At 34.6% G+C, this 19,601-nt stretch overlaps 1 protein-coding gene across 1 annotated transcript in view; it reads left to right on the top strand.

Moving 5' to 3' along the window:
• Positions 1-19,601, top strand: part of RB1 (RB transcriptional corepressor 1) — a 153,181-nt gene that overhangs the window by 48,513 nt on the left and 85,067 nt on the right. The window contains exons 5-9 of the mRNA XM_019650855.1: positions 6,993-7,031; positions 8,084-8,151; positions 11,306-11,416; positions 13,801-13,943; positions 17,850-17,927. Of these exons, the coding sequence (XP_019506400.1) occupies positions 6,993-7,031; positions 8,084-8,151; positions 11,306-11,416; positions 13,801-13,943; positions 17,850-17,927 (439 nt within the window). The remainder of the gene's footprint in view (positions 1-6,992; positions 7,032-8,083; positions 8,152-11,305; positions 11,417-13,800; positions 13,944-17,849; positions 17,928-19,601) is intronic.

The following is a 19,601-nucleotide window of genomic DNA, read 5'->3' as shown; positions in this document are numbered from 1 at the left end:
GTTTGGGATTTTGGCCCAGTAACTGCGTGCCCCATGGATCCTAGTGAACACCGGGCGGGACGTTCAGCTTCAGAGGCTGAGCGCGTCCAGTTGCTCAAAAACAGCCTGCCTTGTCCTGGATCCCCGCCGCACCAGCGCACGCACAAGGAGACAGACCCTCCCCCGTTCTGCTTCCCGCGCTGCCTGAGGATTCTGCCTTAGGGCGCACACTGGAGGGGTAGGGATCAAGCAATGGGCACTCTCCAATCTACTGAGATCCCCCGTCTCCGCCACCGCAGGCGCGAGCAACTAAGCCTCGATCTCGCCCCTTCCTCCTCCGTTCCGCTTCGCCCTCGGCCTGAGGATTCTGCCTCAGAGCGCATGCCGGAGGGGTAGTGGAGGGAGCAGCGAGCACTCTCCGATCTGCTGAGAACCCCAGTCTCCGCCGCCATGGGCGCGAGCAGACTAAGCCTCCGATCTCGCGCCTTCCTCCTCCGTTCTGCTTTGCGCGCGACCTGAGTATTCTGCCTTAGCGCGCGGGCTGGAGGAGAGGCGAGGAAAGTCTCTGATCTGCCGAGACCCCCAGTCTCCGCTGCGGTGGGCGCAAGCAGCTAAGCCTCCGATCTCGCGCCTTACTCTTCCGTTCCGCTTCCCGAGGGCCCTGAGGAGTCTGCCTTAGCGCGCGCATGCGCAGTGGAGGGAGCGGCGAGCACTCTGCGATCTGCTGAGACCCCCAGTCTCCGCCACCGTGGGCACGAGCAGACTAAGCCTCCGATCTCGCGCCTTCCTCCTCCGTTCTGCTTTGCGCGTGACCTGAGTATTCTGCCTTAGCGGGCGGGCTGGAGGAGAGGCGAGGAAAGTCTCCGATCTGCTGAGATCCCCAGACTCAGCAGCCCGGGCGCCACCAGTGTCTCCACACGCCTCGCCTCCCTCCCGAACCCGCCGGTCTGCCCACTTCCAAGTAGTCGGCGTGGGAGTCCCTTTGCTGCTCAGCGTGTTTCTTAGAGTATTGTTTTCTGTGCTCCAGCTTCCGGAATTGCCGTGGGTTGCGAGGAATAATACCTCATGGCGACCTCTTCACCGCGGCCATTTTTCTCCCCCTTCCTACAGTAAGCATTAATTGACTATTAGTACCCAGCTCTATGTTAGGTGCCAGGAGTACAAAATTATGTGACACAATTATTAGGAAGCTTATAGTAAATAAATACTGGGGGTGCCAAAAATATGTATACAAGTGGACGCTTCTGTCAGTGTTGCTCAAGCAGTAGTTCGCTATCATCAGAAGTGTCTGGATGCTGATGGTAACCACTTTGAGCACCTCTTATAATTGCAGAAGTCAAATGTGGCTTGTATTCATCTTTTATTATCAGTATATATTGAGTATTACAATTTTGATACAGTTTTCCTTTCTTAATATGTGTATACATTTTTGGCACCCTCTGTATATTTTTAAATAAAAATAAGTGCCATATTAATGCATGTGATGCTCTATTATAGAGGATTATATATAAGAAATAGAAATTATGTAGTGGGCAAAATATTATCTATGTGTGAGGGTACAAAGTGTAATTATGGGGTGCTTTTGATCAAGAAAAAACTATAGAACAAGGTAATGTCTGAATAAAGTTTAAAGGATAAACAGAAACTCACTAAGCAAAATGTGTAGGAACTAAGATTGAGCATCCTAGGCAGAGTGATTAGCATGTGTACAAAGCTAAAGCCGTAACATGATGTACTTTGATACTGTTAATGGCTGAAAGGTCGGAAGGGTTAGATTGATAGTGAGTTGGACTTTGCCCTGAAGGTCATGGAGTCATTGAATGATTTTAAGCTGGGGAGTGACATAGTCATTTTTGGCCTTAAAAGGTCACTCAGGCCATTGTAAAAGGGATTTTAATTTTTATCGATTGGTCACATGAGATAAGTTAGTGTTTACTGGCTTTGAGGTGGATCAGCAGGGCTTTTAAATTTTATTTGTACCTTATTCTGAAGAGCAATTGGGAATGTTAGCTGTGATACCAAAACATGTTTATTTCAAGGTAGACCATATATACACACACACACACACACACACACACACACACACACACACACACACTGCAATGTGCTGTAGTGAATATAACTTTAGAAAAGCTCAACAGATCTAAGTATGAATATTAATTTTTTCCTTACTGATGGTGTGAGCTAGGGAAAGATACTTCTTAAGCTTCCATTTTAATCTGTGAAATATAGCTAATAATACTTTCCTTGCAGGATAATTACAAGTATTAAGTAAAATAATGTTACTGGTTTGCTTGCCTTCTAGAACATTCAAAATGCTTAATAGTAGTTTTAAAAGTTATTAACTATATTATTGCTGTCTCAGAAATATAATAATGCAAACCACGTATTTTAAATAGTCTAGTATTTACATGACAAAAAGTAAAAAGAAACAAATGCAACTTTAACATTTTATTTAATCCATCTATTCCAAAACATCTCGTTTCAACATGTATCATTTACACAAGAATTTGTACATAAAGGTTCGTAGCAATATTATTCACAATAGCCAAAAAGTAGGGATAACCCATATGTCCATCAACTGATGGATGGATAAACAAAATGTGGTATACACGTAACTATATGATGGAATATTGTTCAGCCATAAAAGGGAATAAAATACTGTTATATGCTACCACATGATCGAACCTTGAAAATATTAAGCTAAGTGAAGGAAGCCAGACACAAAAGGCCACATATTCCATAAGATGAAATATCCAGAATAGGCATATCTATAGAGACAGAAAGTTGATTAGTTACTGCCAGGGAATGGGAAGTTTGGAGGTGAAGGGAATGGGGAGTAAATGCCAAGAGGTATGGGGTTTCTTTCTGGGGTGATGGAAATATTCTGGAATTAGATAGTGGTGATGGTTGCATAACAAAGAAAATATACTAATACCATACACTTTAAAGTGGTGAATTTTATGTTATGTGAATTATATTTCAATAAGAAAACATGAAGCCAGTATAAAAGTTATTTTTTATTTTTATTTTTTTTAAGATTTTTTGGGGAATTGGGGGGCAGGTAACAGCATTGGGGAATCAGGGAAGGGGAACAGACAGGTAGACAAATTGCTGTTTTGTTCTTCAGTCTAGTTGTGGATGATGTCGCTTCACTGGCCCATGTTGGTATGATCATTGTGCTCTTCCTGGATGAGGCAATCAGTCGCCGGTCGTTGGTTGGCCGCTCACAGCAGCTCCCGGTAGCTCACACTGGCTACCAGCTGCTCACGCTGGCTGCCAGCCACTCACGTAACTCACAGCAGCCCACTGCAGCCCTGCTGCAGCCTATGCCTTCGCCGGCAACTCACAGCAGCCCAGCTCCAGATCGAGCTGTTGTTTATCATCTTAGCTGTAGAGGGCCAGCCAGCATCACTGGCCCTCAATGTGGGATCTGAACCGCAGCCCTGCTGCTCAGAGCTGGTGCTCCCAAGCGAGCTCTTAACCATCTGAGCCACTCGGCCGGCCCCTAAAAGTTATTAATGAGATAGTTTACATTCTTTTTCTCATACTAAATATTTTTGAAAACTTCAGTGTGTAATTTATGTTTACAACACAGCATCATTTAGACTAGCCACATTTCAGGTGTTCAGTATACATAGGTGCTTGTGGCTACCGTATTTGACAGCACATGTTTATACTGAATATAATTATCTTTATTATAGAGCATTCTTTTGAGTTACGCTAAATTACAAAATGACAAAACGGTGCATCTGACATTAAACATCTTTTCTATAATTATAAAAATTCCTTCTTGATTACTATCTTTATTGTAATAGTGATTTTCTCTATATAAATTTTGACTTACATATTTTTTTTGTAACTGGCTTTTTTCACTTAGCATGTTTTTAGGGTTCATCCATGTTGTAGCATATTTTAATATTTCATTATTATTATTACGGAATAATGTTCCATTTGTGGCTATACCATATTTTATTTATCCGTTCATTGGTTTATAGACATTTGGGTTGTATATCTTTTAAAGTAGTTGAGAGTATACAGGAGAGTAGTGTATATTTATAGTTTGTTATATTAACTTTCTTGTGTACCATTTCTTGTTCTTTTCATTTGTTCACTTGGATTCAATTTACTACGTAGTGTCATTTGTTTGCTCCAATACAGCTTTGATCCCACCCACCTCCTTTGTGCTGCCGTTGTCAAATACATTGCATTTCTATATGTTATACACCCAACAATACAATTATATATATATGTTGTGTTACACAATTGCTTCTTACATCAATTAGGAGAAGAAAGGGGAATAAAATTGCAATAATATCATCTTTTATAATAACATAATTACCTTTACCAGTGCTCTTAGCTTTTCATGTGGATGTGAATTACGTCTTGGGTCTCTTGTTATCAGCTTGAATAACTTACTTTAGTATTTTTTGTAAGGTGAGTCTTACAAAATCAAATTCTATCAACAAATTCTCTGTTTTTGTTTGGGAATGTCTTTTATCTTCACCTTTGAGATATAGTTTAGGCAGATATAGGATTCTTATTTGACATTTTTTTCTTTCAGAACTTTGAGTACGTAATTCCACTGCCTTCTGATTGTGATTGTTTCTGATGAGAAATCAGCTGTTAATACTACTGGGTTGTCTTGTACGTGATGGATCATATTTTCTTTTGCTGCTTTCAAGATTTTCTCTTTGTCTTTCAGCATTTTTACTATAATACATCTGGGTGTGGATCACTTTACATTCATCCTACTTGGAAATTGTTGTGTTTCTTTTTGTGTAGATTTTTCATCAGATTTGGGAAGTTATTCATCAGATTTGGGAAGTTTTTAGCCATTATTTCTTTAAATATTATTTTTGTTCCTCTTCCCTTTTCCCCCTTCTCGTACTCCAATTACTCATATATTGGTATGTGAGCCATTTCATTTTTCTTTATTTTTCTCTTTGTTTTTCCAGACTACATTATCTCTGAGGCTATCTTCAAGTTTAGTGATTGTTCTGCCAGCTCAGATCTACTGTTGAGCTCTTCTAGTGAATCTTTTATTTTGGTTATTGTACTTTCAACTCAAATTTCCATGTGATTCTTTTAAAATAATTTATGTCTCTTTATTGGTATTTATTGAATGGGACATTGTCAGCATACTCATATATTTCTTTCTCATTTAAACCTGGTTTCCTTTAGTTCTTTGAACATATTTATAATAGCTTCTTTGAAGTTTGACACCTGGGCCCTTTAAATGCAGTTTCTGTTGCCTGCTTTTTTCCCTATGTGGAAGTCACACTTTCATATTTCTTTTTGAAAACTGGACATTTTTAATAACATTGTAGTAACTCTGGATATTGATTCTCAGCTGACCTGGTGCTTGCTGTTGTTTATTGATCTCTTGTTTATTTGTTTAGTGACTTAGCTGTATTGTTTCATTGAAGCCTGTTTCTCCCACAGTGTATAGCCTCTGATATTGCTCCTCAGTGTAGCCTTGGGCATGTGTACTTTCACTCTCAGGTGACAGTGGTTTTAGTGAGGTTCTCTTTGATTATCTTTCCCCCGATCTCTTCTGTTAACTGCTTCTGTTGATACCACACTTAGCTGTTACCTTCCACTAATTGCTGACCAGTTGCTTTATTTTTTTGACAGTGCCCTGGGTAACACATTGCTCCACAGTCTGATCCGATTAAATTTGGCTCCCTTTGCAGGAGTAGTCTTTGAGGACAATCTTGAGACTTGTTCTGACTCTAGAACTGTTCTTAGGTTTTTCTTTCCCTGGTTCTCTCGTAGATGGTCTAGGATTTAACTTGTTGCTAAATATAGCTACCAGCCTCTTCTTACTTGCTTACCACAAAAATCTTCATTGTTTTCAATAGTGCTCTTAGCCTTGATTGTCCCCACACTCTGGTCCAAATGAAATTAATTCCATTGGGGAGAGCTTCAGACCTCTCTCTCTTGTTAAGGCCTACCTCTACCCTGGGCAGCACTTCTGTGCCACTGTTTAGGAGGTCAGGGTGAGGACAATGTCCTCTTTTTTTTTTTTTGGAGTGACACCTGTGCTTTAAGACTGGGGGGCTGAGAAGAGGCTATAGCCCCTTGTCTTCTAAGATTGGCTTTATTGGTTGAAACCTCTGTCTTATCAGCTAGCTGAGGCAAGGGAAGTCAGGGCCCCAGTATTCTTGATCTGCTCTGCCTGGAGTTGAACTTTTGACACATGAGTGAGGGCTAAGGGGAGGAAGGGTGTCCCAGATTTCTTAGCTCCTTTTGCCTGGAATAGACCTTCTGCAACATGAAGCTCTGGGGGTGATGAGAAATGTTTGTGTCTTGCCCTCCTTAGAGAGATAGTCCTAGACTGGGAGCTGGGAGAGGGAGCCCTGTATCTTGGCTGCACCTGCCCAGGTTATAGCTTTGTGATGCTAAGCTAGAGAGGACGAAGAAGTGTTTTGCTTTGAATTCCACAGACTGTCATTGTTCTTGCCAAGATTTAGTATATTTTCTTGAATAAATGTTGTTGTTTTTTTGCATTGTATTCCCTGAGGAAAATTTCCAGAGACTTTAAATGTTTTTTTTAAAATAATTTTCACCAGTTATAGTTAGTACACTGAGAGCAGCTCTGTGGAGATCCTTAATCCATTATTCTGGAAGTCATTGTCCTAAACAAGTAGATTTTAAAGTACTTTTCAGTTGTGTTATTTTAGCGAGACTATTAGTTAAATAGGCTTTTACAACCTGATCTGGGATTCTACGAGATCAAGATTCAATTACAAATGTATTTTGAGTTACACATGCACATATGGAATCCAGTCCTTTTGTAATTGAGCTATTGCAATGATGTGTGTGAATTGTCATAAACTGGAATAATCTACTTTAACTTTGTTTTATAATGCTATACTTTTTTAAAATGTGTACTTCTTAAAATAAGATTAATAAAGCATGATACAATTGATTTCTATATTATGAGAAAAATTATAAAATAACTTTTAAAAAAGCATAATGTTAATATAATTATATTTTTTTCTTTTCAGGACATGTGAACTTATATATTTGACACAACCAAGCAGTTTGTAAGTAATTCAGAGCATGTTATTTTTCACTTTTTATTTTTTTTAAAGATTTTTCTGGAATAATCCCAAGCATGTTGATAATGTCAGTTAGTTTGATTATGGCATGCTACTTCATAAAGTAAGGTTATAGATTTAAGTCCTATGTAGATTATTTATCTTCTCACAAATAAAATGGTATGAAATATGTGCCTTTTACTTAAGGAAGAACTAATAAGGTAGAAGTTGATTTAATGCAACATGTCATCAACTCTGGGAAGAATGCTAATTTATTGACTTAATCTTTATTGAGCTCTATTATAGGCACTTTATTACCTAAGATTCAGAGCATAATTTCTGTGTAAGAATAAGTATGAAAATCTATATTAAAATTTCCAAATTATTTTTTTTAATGTATAATACGTGTTCCAACAGTATACCCATGTAATAGCTCTAGAGTTTTCTTTTGGAAACAGAATGTGTAGTATATGAGATTTTCCACCTCATTAAAATAGTAGTATTGCAGGTGATTGATATAAAGGGAAGTTGTATATTTATTAATTAACTCTTAATTATTAATTCCACTTGTTAATTCCAACAAATGAATAGCTATGGAAAAATTATTTTAAAATTATTAAGGCATAGTGTTAAATTGGTAAAGGAGAGTTACCCAAACCTGTATTTTTCTACTTACTGTGTTGATTTTAATTATAAAACAGAGCAGAACCACTCCCTGTACGTATTTTCTATTAGAATTGATATATTCAATTTTTAAAAATAAATGTATAGAACGGAATGGGCAAAATATAAATATTGGGTTGTCGGAAAAGTCATGACATATTTTTTCTGTTTTTTGTTGCAAAAATGGGTCATGACTTTTCCGACAACCCAATACTTTGGTATAAATACTAACTGAATTGAGACAAGTTAAGTTCATGTGTAAATGTGCATTTTAAATGGACTGTATTCTATTATACAATCAACTCAGGTCCATAATTCTTAAAAAGGGAAAAAAAGCAGGTATAAATTGGAAAACTGTCAATGTAAATTTTTTCTCCTTTCTATTTGTTTACTAGGATATCTACTGAAATAAATTCTATGTTGGTACTAAAAGTTTCTTGGATCACATTTTTACTAGCTAAAGGTAAAGTCATTATGTTTGTTACATGCTAATGTTTCAGATGTAATAATTGATAATTCTTTTGGACTATGATCAAAGTTTTTTATTCGATTTAATGTTGCCACCCTCCTCCTGCCCCAAATTCTCTGTGTAGCTTGTTAACTGTTAGCAAGTTCTTGTAATTCTGGTACTGGAGGCAACATTGGAAATATTTCATTTCTGTTTTTAATATCCTTTCTTCCTTTCTTTGTGTTTTTTAAGAATAATGTTACTGTTTTTATAAAAATGATATATACTCATTAAAAAGAATTCAAATAGTACAGCCAAATGCAAAGAAAAACATAGAAAAGTTACCCCAAACCCACCCAGAAATAATCATCATTAAAATTATGTGATTTTCATATCAGGTATATTTATGTACATATATTCTGGTAAAAACATGGGTGGATGAGTACATTCACAAACAGGTTAATTTTTTAAGAATAGGATCATATTGTAGTGCTACATTTAAAATATAAAAATTCTACAGAAAAAATAGATGAGAAATGGAGGGAATTGCTTAAGCTTAGATAAATGTATTGTCACTTAAGCAGTATTGTTACTAAAATATTTCTCTAACATTATGAAACAGCATTATGAAAAAATTAAAAAGTTAGAATCTATTTAACTTTGTGTTTTGATTTAAAGCAATGTATATTAATCTGCTTTGAAGAAAAAGAATGCGAGTATTGTATTATCACTCTTCCTGTTACCTCCCATTTCCCACTTTCAGATTTTATTGTTGTTATTACATTATCAAAGATTATAACATTTACATTCTGTTCTGTAATTATAATTATTATCACACCCATTTAGTCTCACTTCTGTATTTAAATGATTCTAAGCTTATTGACGTTCCTGTATCATAGCTTCTCTATTTCTGAGTTTTTTATTTTATTCATCCTTAGCTGACTGGAGTTCACCATGAAGGAGTTTTTTTTTTAAAGCACCATTTTGGGCATCACATTCCCTATGTTTGGCATGTTTGTGAATATAACTTGGCTATGTATCTTTTTCTTGTGTCTTGTTTGTCTTCCTAGCATTACTATTGAGAAATCTGAGTCTAGCTTAATTTCTTGCCCCCCATTTACTTCCTGAATACTCAAAGAATTTTTTGTTTTTAATTTGAGGTTCAATACCTTAACTAGGATATGTCTTGATTTTTATTATTCTTTGTTAGTTTTTCTTGGAATACTGTATCCCTTTTTAAACTTAATATTCTGCTCTTCCTTTCAGGGAAATCTTAACATACTACATTTTTAAATATAATTGTATTCAATGAGGTACTATTCTATTCTGTTATGTTTCAGGAACATTAACTATCTTATGTTGGATTATTTTGTCTTACACATTTATTATCCTCTCATATTTTTCTAGTCTTTGCTCTTTTTCTTATGTATTGACTGTTTTTATGTCAAGCCTTTCTTCTATTTTGAGGTGAACTATTCAATATGTGTGTAATGGTGTCATTTGGTCCGCAGGTTTTTCTTCGGTTGTCTAGCTTCTTGTTTTCACAAAATTTGTGTTTTTCAAGTTGTTAGTTCAAGGACTCATAGGACATTCTGGTAGATTATGTTTCACATTAGGTTTTCTGTCTGATGTTGTGATGATATTTTTTCTTTTCTTTTTTCTGTAATATCTTTGCATAATCTCTGTGCTTTTCACCCCATGTTGCTAGGACTTCATGTAGGCAACCCTGACCTGATATTTTGTTTTCTCTGATGTAGTGTGAATAAATCTCCCTTTACTCACATTGCACTTTATCTGTGACTTGTGTCCCCCAGAGAGCTATAATATGAGAGCAGGCTTTTTATTATAGTTATTTTTAGTCAGAGAATAAGGGAGAAAGAGGAGAATTAATCTGGAATTATGTGAATCTTTGTTGTTCTGAGAGTTTTGTTAGAATGAACTCTAAAACAAAATATTTCTAGTGGCAGTTGTATCTTGTTTCCATAATGAGATTGTGTTGGGATTCAGATTTTTCCCCAATTCAGTACAGTATAGTGGAATCTCTATGTTTGTCAGAAAGTTAGCTATAGTTGTTCACTTCCTCCATTTTACCCTTTTTCATCAGCAATTTTTACTCCCTCCAAGTAAGAAGAGGAAAAAGATGAGGATACTTTTGAGCCAGTATCTTTCAAATTTGGTATTAGTGCCAGCACTTAACCAGTACAGGTTTTTTTCTTTTCTTTTATTAGATATTGGAGGAAAGAGATTCTTTGATTTGACTTCACTCTTCTATTTTTAACTAGAAGTCCTTGGTATCATTCTTTACCTCTATGGTATTTCTTAATAACTTTTCACATATATTTTTGTACCATACCTATGGATCTAGAAAACCTACCTGATGCAAGGTTACATGTTTTCTCACACAGTTTCTACACTTTCAGTATTTGTTGGGATTGTTAGTAGTTTAGTGGTCTCATACCAAGATGATGGAAAGTGAGTCAAATTTCTCTCTTAAAAATAATGTACAACATAGAGCCATGAGTGAATATGTTATAGCTATATTTGGTCATGATTTGTATATTTTATGTAGCTATGCTATTTTTTCCTTAGGTATTTATTATATGCATTTATTTCCTCACAGCTCTCTATGTGTATAGTTATTGTACTAACTTTTAGGATTTTGTGATAAATAGTTTATAGATGACTTTACAATTATGTACAAATTTGTTATTTCTTAATGGCTTTGGTAATTTTCAGATTTTGGAAAGGGGTTAAAATTGAAAATATACGAGGATTCATAAATAAATGGAATTAAAGAGTAGTGTATATCATACTTCAAAATTATTTTCAGATATAATAAATTCTAAAGTTCTTAGCAAAACTGGAAGTAAATTTAAAAAAGCAAAAAACAAAATGAATTTAAACAGACTGAATTATAATATTAATACCTAAATGTAAAATTCTCATGGGAGACTTAAACTTTATTATTTCATAACTTTATGTATTTTGTTTATATTTTTGTATGTATCAAATCTCACTGAGTTTTTATGAAAAAAAAAAGATCTTTGGCATGCCTTTAGTGATTCTTGAATAAATGAATGTATGGATACATCCATACTGACAATTTTCACTGATCTAAAGATCTTAATCTCTAACTTTACTTTCAAATGTGAACCATTTTTATTTTCAGGGGAAGTATTACAAGTGGAAGATGATCTGGTGATCTCATTTCAATTAATGCTCTGTGTCCTTGACTATTTTATCAAACTTTCACCTCCAGCATTGCTCAAAGAACCATATAGTAAGTATTTTATATTTTGTGCTCCTCCTGCTTTATCATTCAGCAGTTGCTTATTGACTGTCGAATGGGTCCACAAAGTGAGTTTAGAGCCTAGAGTATGATAATAAACAAATCAGACATGGACTCTACCCTCAAGTAGTGTAAGTTATAGAAAGAGGGATAAGACAAGTAAGCACGTAATTAGAGTATATGGTAGAAAGTGGTCTGGGCCAAAATACAGCAAATGCTATGGAAGTTCAGAAGATGAGAAAGTTTTCGCAGCTGGGGAAGAGCAAGGAAGACAAAGAGGTGACATTTGAATTTTGTTTAGGAGTAATTAGGATTTGAGTGTTGTGGTAAGTTGGTGGTAGGGCATTCCTAGTAAAGAGAAAATCAAGAGGCAAGGCACAGATGTGATTGAAGCTGCATGGGGCAGAGTGGCAAGTTCTGTAGGAACAGATTAAATTTTTATTATTGGGTGCTATAATGAGTATGTGACTAATTTTTTTTTTACATATGAACTGTATTGACCTATTTCAGTGAGATGGGAAATGTATTTAAATAAAAATAATTACTAAAATAATTACATAGCATTAAGCAAAGATGAGTATATCACACTAAGAATGGAATTGCTTCCTCTGGAGGCATCAAAAGTAGTAGGATTTCAAAATCACTTATACTATAGAAAAATGTAAACTTAACTAAGGCTGAACTGATTTCTTGGCTCCTAAAATGATGAAAGTATTAATACTAAAAATAATATAGGACAGATCAGAACATGGAAGTCCCAAAGTGTTGTTGAAGTGGCTGAAAAGCTGAAGCCTAATTAATATTTGAACAATAACTTCATTGAAAAAATGAAGTCTGGAGCAGAATTTTGAAATTGTGTTGAATGTGGTTTGATAGAAAAGGCAAACTCATTTTAGCAGAAACCACATGCAAAACAGAGGGAGGAAAAAATAGAAAACAATATATATATTTTAAAATTTTTTGAACTTTGAAAATTTTCTTTATATGAATTTTTCTCATTTTTTTCAGTTTATAACTTTAATAAGTTGATGTAGGATGCTACTTTAGGTTGAGAAGCTTTGTTCTTTTGGATAATTCAAATGTACATTTAATTCTGTAAGAGCTATGTTAAAAAGAAAGCAGGATGAGGTGTTGAATTGACTTGAGTACCATACACTTTAACTTTTTTATTATGGAAACTTTCAAATGAATACAGAAATAGACAGTAGTATACTAAGCCTCCATGTATTTACCACCTACTTTCAGCATATAACTTATGATCAGCCTGTTGCCCCATCTACTGTCCAGTTCCACCAGCTCTGTTATTTTGAAATACATTTTTGCACAGTTACATTTTTATAAACTTTAGTGTGTATTGCTAAAAGATAGTCTTTTTTAAAAGCATAATGACAGTACCATTATCACACCTAAAATCAGTTAATAGTGATTCCTTAATACCACCAAATACTTAGTAAGTATTCATATTTTCAGTTGTCTTATAACAGTATTAAATATTTTCTTACAGGTTGACTGAATCAGAATCTAAATAAGATCTATACTTTGTGATTGGTTGATATGCTGTTAAGACTTTTTTAAAAGTTCCTCCTCCATCTATTTTTCTTTCTTTTTTTTCCTTGCAATTTGTTTATTAAATAATTCGGTGGTTTGTCCTGTTGAGTTTCCCTTGATTTAATTTTTACTGATTTAATCCTGTAGTATAGTTTAACATGTTCCCTTATCCTTTCAGTTTCTTGTAAGTTGTCGGTTGGGCCTAGAGGCAGATAAAACTTTTTATACTTAGTCATCTGTAATCTCTTTAATAGCTGAATCCACATTCAGTTTGAATTGGGAATGCTCAAAATAATACAGGGTTTGATTTTTTTAAAATCACAGTTTATTATTCCATTATTATATTTATATACTTATCTTTTAAAAGCATCATAATTTACTATGGTATTTTCTAGAACTTTTAAAATTTATTTATTTTTATACTATATCTAGTTGAATCCATAAATATTTACAATTTTTAAGACACTTTAAGACATTTTTTCCCCCTTGCAGACTGAGTAGGATGCACTTGGAATTACTTTATAAGTTGGCCATTTTCCTTGCACTTTTCGTATTTGTCTATGGGGCTTTTAAGTATTTTACAGTTTCTTTTTGGGCTATTTGAGAACAGAAGAGAATAAGGGTGGCAAAAACTATTATTGGTACATAACTTATAATAGGTATTCAATAAATAGATGAAACTGTTAGCCTTTTAATGAAGCCTAATAGATAAACGTAGCATAATGTTACCAAGATTATTTTTGACCAATGTAGTTATAATTAGAATACTTCATTATTTTATATAGTGGAATTTGCAGTTGTTCTTATCTAATTTACCATTTTTACAGAAACAGCGGTAATACCTATTAATGGTTCACCTCGGACACCAAGGCGAGGTCAGAACAGGAGTGCACGGATAGCAAAACAACTAGAAAATGATACAAGAATTATTGAAGTTCTCTGTAAAGAACATGAATGTAATATAGATGAGGTAATTTAACTTCATGATTTCTTTAAATAGTTAAAAGTAGATTTAGATATAAGTTCTTTCTAACAGTATATACTTCTTTTGTAATGAGCTTGCTTTTTGTAATTAGTGCAACTCTTTTTTTTTAACGATATTCCTTATGCTGTACTTTACATCCCCGTGACTGTTTTGTAACTAACAATGTGTACTGCTTAATCCCTTCACCTTTTTCACTCAGCTCCCCAAATCCCTTCCCCTCTGGCAACCATCAGTTTGTTCTCTGTATCTCTGAGTCTGTTTTGTTTATTTTGTTCTTTAGATTCCACATATAAGTGACATCATATGGTATTTGTCTTTCTCAGACTTACTTCACTTAGTATAATATACTCTAGGTCCATCCATGTTGTTGCAAATTTTAAGATTTCATTATTTTTTTTATGGCCAAGTAATAATTCCATTGTATACATGTACCACATCTCTTTTTATCCAGTTGTCTATTGATAGGCTCCTAGGAATTAGTGTTTTGCATTTCTGTGGATAAATACCCAGAAATGGAATTGCTGGATCATAAGGTAGTTCTATTTTTAATTTCTTAAGGAACCTCCATACTGTTTTCCATAGTGGCTGCACTAATCTGGAATCCCTCTAACAGTTCACAAGGGATCCCTTTTTTCCACATCCTCACCAACACTTGTTGTTTGTTGATTTATTGATGGTAGCCATTCTGACAGGTATGAGATGATATCTCATTGTGGTTTTAATTTGCATTTCTCTGATGATTAGTGATGTTAAGTATCTTTTCATAAGTCTATTGGCCATGTGCATGTCCTCTTTGGAGAAATTTCTATTCAGTTCCTCTGCCCATTTTTAAATTGGATTGTTTGTTTTTTGTTTGTGTATTTAATTGTATGAATTCTTTATAAATTTTGGATATTAACCCCTTATCAGATGTATCATTAGCAAATATCTTCTTCCATTCAGTAGGGGTTTTTTTTTGGTTTTTTTTTTATCTGAGCCATCCTGCCACCTGTTGGCAGCTCAGCGGCTGCTCAGCTCGGGCTGGACTCGAACTGCTGTTGCTCAGAGCTCAAACTCTTGAGCGAGCTCTTAACCAACTGAGCCACTCAGCCGGTCCCAGTAGGTTGTCTTTTTGTCTTAATGATTTCCTTTGCTGTGCAAAAACTTTTTAGCTTGATGTAGTCATATTTGTTTATTTTTCCTTATATCTCCCTTTCCTGAGGAGATATATCTGAAAAAATACTACTAAGAGCAGTGTCAGAGAGTTTACTGCCTATGTTTTCTTCTAGGAGTTTCAGGCTGTACATTTAAGTCTTTAATCCATTTTGAGTTTATTCTTCTATATGGTATAAGAATGTGGTCCAGTTTCTTTTTTCTGCATGTATCTGTCCAATGTTCCCAACACCATTTATTGAATAGACTGTCTTTACCCCATTGTATATTCTTGCCTAGTGCCAACTCTTTTGCAATAGTAAAATGTTTTGAAAAAAATTCATTTTCCTTTTTTTTTTAATTACAATTTATTGGGGTGACAATGGTTAGTAAAATTACATAGGTTTCAAATGTACAGTTCTGTAATATATTATCTATCTATCACATTGTGTGTTCACCACCCAGAGTCAGTTCTCCTTCCATCACCGTATATTTGTCGCCCTTTATCCTCTTCTGCTATCCCCCCTCTCCCTTTACCCTCTGGTAACCACTGAACTATTGTCTGTGTCTATGAGTTTTTGTTTCTTTATTGTTTGTATTGTTCATTTTTTGCTTTCAGTTTTATATCCTACATATCAGCAGTCATATCATTCTTAACTTTTTCTGTCTGACTTATTTCACTTACCATAATAATCTCAAGATCCATTCATGCTGTCGCTTTGATAAAGAAGATGTGGTATATATTATACACAATGGAAAATTAATTTTCATATTCAGTTACTTTGATTTTAAAGAGAGTTGCTCCCTCATTCAGGAATCACTGAAATGTAAATCGTTAATGCAGTAGTTTTCAAATGTATTTGTTCTTTTATTCCTCTGTGGTTACTAATTTAATGTTTTAAAATACCCTACTAAGAAAACCCTAGTGTTTTAGTTTAGTGATAAATGATACCAACATTAAATTTCTATTCAGCCTTCCATAATTATTCTTCTTCTGAATATTACATAAGATGTTAATGGCTGGTAGAGAATACACATGAACATCCAGGAATTGCTTATCTTGTTCATAGACTCTGGAATGTTGGAATTGGAGGGAATCTTACAGATAGTATATCCTGCCTCCTTTTAGTAATGAGTAAACAAGCTTCTAGAGACTGACAGCTAATTACTAACAGAGCGTAAACTTTAGGACATCACTACCAGTGCTCTTGTCTCTATACCATGCTGTTTCTCACATAGATTGTTATATTGTCCACAGTTCACTACCACCAGATAGCTATGTGAAATATTGCATCTTTGAAATTTCTCTGTGAACTCTGGAAAGAAATTGGGGGTATGATCTCAAAATGTACTTTAAAAAGTGTTGGAATGATTTATCAAGATAATCTGGATTTTAGCACTGTGGCTTATGGATATAGACATATATAGATGTATCAACTTTATGTGCGCGCGTATGTGTGTGTGTGTGTGTGTGTGTGTGTATTTTTCTAGAATCACAAATTAACTTCACTAATAAACTGACAAATGTAGTTGAAATATTTTTTTTTGCTCCAATCTGTTACTCAGTCCCTCAAGATAATGAACAGGAATAAATGTTTTCTAATTCCTAGTTGTTAATTATCTGAATTTCAAAACTTCTTGTAGTTTCATTTTTAAAATCATGAATAAATAATTTTTTTACTTTTAATTTTTGTTCTTTGTTATAATTTAGAATCATTATAGTAATGATTTTGAAAGTATAGCTGATTAAAAGCTTTGGTGGTAATTGATATTACTTCACACTTGATTATTTACACATAATATTTATGATTATATAGCAATTGGTTAGTTATGTTTATGGTTGTATAATTATTGGTTAGTCATACTAATTGGTTAACTAGAATCACCCACCTTATAAATATTTTAAATATAAACAGTTAAGTGGGAATTACAGAGGTTAATTATTAATAACTTATTTATGAAGTAGAAGATAGGAACTGATACTAAGTTATTTCCACCTTAGTAAAGGTAGACTCTGAAGTTGTAAAAGGAAGTTAAATGAAGGAAAGTAAGTTGTTTAAAATTCTGCAACATATTGCAAGTGTAGAATAGCCAGGAACATAACTCCAGGCTTTCTGAGTAGTCTTTATTTTCCTTGTTAAATATAGGGTGCATTTTCACGAAATTGCCTAATTCCACACAACATTTTCATTTGGTTTCGAATTGGATTATTTGGTTTTATTTTTGTGTGTGAAATTATTTTATTATCAAAGCAATTATTTTCCTAAATTTATGCTAAAATAATTGATATTCCCTAAGCTAGGTATCAGATGATGTGTATGAAGTGGCCTAAAATATACTTTGGGGAGAAATCAGAAGCAGTTAAGGAAGTGAAAAGAATCTTGGCTTTGATGACAGGCAGATTGGATTTAAATTCCAGCCCTGCCACTTCCTAGCTGTGTAACTTTGGTCAAGTTGCTTAATTTTTTGAGCCTCCCATCCTTTCATCATTTGTTAAATGTGGAATATTGAAGTTGGTTTCAGTGGGTTTTCTTATAAATCCCATTTCATGAATAATTCCTCACTCCACCTCCATTTTGGGACCTGAAATCTGCCTGACATAAATTTAAAAGTAAATAATTGAATTAATTATAAATATCACACTAGGTTGAATGTAAGTCATTGATCAAGATGTCAGTTAACACTTCCATTCTAGTGTTAATAGTGACAGATTAATTTTTAAAAATTCTAATGGTCATGTTGTAAATTTATCTTTTTCAGGTGAAAAATGTTTATTTCAAAAATTTTATACCTTTTATGAATTCTCTTGGAATTATAGCTTCTAATGGACTTCCAGAGGTAATGTGAAAGAAAACTTAATAAAATGTTAATGTATTTTAGGACTTTTGGGAGGGAGGAATGGTTGTCTAGATTTCTTAAGATCACTTTACTGTATATTAAATAATTTTTGCTCAAGGAAAGAAATCTAAGTAAAATTGTGGTGAACCAACTTTATATAGTAATAGAAAAACCTTTTTAATATATACTCAAGTGAATAAATAAGCAGCATTTGTAATTTGCACTAGAAATTGATTTGCACTGAAAGTTTTCAAAAATCCACCTGTAGGCTTTTGAATTTCTAAATTCCATTAAATAAATATAACTAAATATGCACAATCAAAATTGACTCTTGATTTGTTTTGCTATGTATTCTTATGCATAGGATCCATGATTAATGCCATCAACATTATTGGCATCACTGTATTGCAGAGCATCTCTTTTGATTATTTTTAAAAGCCACTTAAATGACAGTAAATTTGGTTGAAATTACTGTGATTATATTGTAGAAATGTTTTACCTTAGTGGTGTTCCATCCATCCGTTTCTTTTCACATTTTGCCTCAAATGTCTTGCTCTTCAATGAGAACAGAAAAACTGAGAACTTATGTAGTAAGGTAAAATAATGTGGAGGAAAGGATGCTTTAGATAAATGGCAAATGAGTACTCAGTGTATAAAGCAATGTTTTAGAAGCACCTGGTATTAGTCACTAAGACCAAAAGACCTGAAATCAGGTAGCTAAACAACTGATTCTGTGAGCAGAATTGGTAGCTAGCCCTTGAATTAATTATTCATTTCCACAGCTATTTATTGAGTGCTTAATATGTGCTGAGCATTGTACTACCGTATTTGCCGGCGTATAAGATGACTGGGCGTATAAGACGACCCCCTAACATTTCCACTCAAAATACAGAGTTTGTTATATGGTCGGCTGTGTGCGATTTTGCGAGTGTGGTAAAATCGCATAACAGCAAAATCGCATAACAGCCGAGCATACACCCAGCAGCGCTGCTGATGCCTGAACGGTATGTGGAATGAAGTGGGCGGGCATCGGGAGGCCACTATGGCACGGGGCAAGCACTATGGGCAGTCTATCTGAAGTGTACCTGGCGTATAAGATGACCCCCCACTTGGAGGCATATTTTTCAGGGCCAAAAAGTCGTCTTATACGCCGGCAAATACGGTAGATATGACTGATACAGAGATTTAACTCACAGTTGCTGTCATTAAGGTGCTAGTGGGAGAGACAGGCAAAGAAATAGAGCAGTATGGGAGTCTACAAGTCTGATAGAAGTATACACAGGGTGTTGTGATATTTTGGAGAAGAGCAATTGACCCAAAAAGAGGCAGATAGGTTTTGTGGAAAATTGATTGGAGGTGATGTCATTTTGAGCTGAGTAAGCTTTATGAAAAATAGCATTTCCAGGGGTTGGAAATTATAGATTCAAAGGCATAGTGACATGTGATAGTATAGTATATTCAGTGAGCTCCAACTAGTTTGTTAAGATTGGATACAGGGCAGAAAAGTGGTAAGATATAGTATTAGAGGCAAGAAGGGACCAAGTGTTGTATTACTGAGCCTTGTTACCAGCCTTATATACTAAAAAATATGCTATTCCCAACTTTAAAGAATTTTGGGCACTCGTACTAATTTCTTTTCCCCTAAAAAGGATTACAGTTTTAATAGAAATCTTA

The sequence above is a fragment of the Hipposideros armiger genome, unplaced genomic scaffold (assembly GCF_001890085.2).
Source record: "Hipposideros armiger isolate ML-2016 unplaced genomic scaffold, ASM189008v1 scaffold_148, whole genome shotgun sequence".
Taxonomy (NCBI): domain Eukaryota; kingdom Metazoa; phylum Chordata; class Mammalia; order Chiroptera; family Hipposideridae; genus Hipposideros; species Hipposideros armiger.
Note: the sequence above shows the minus strand (reverse complement) of the source record. Positions and strands in the feature narration are given on the sequence as shown.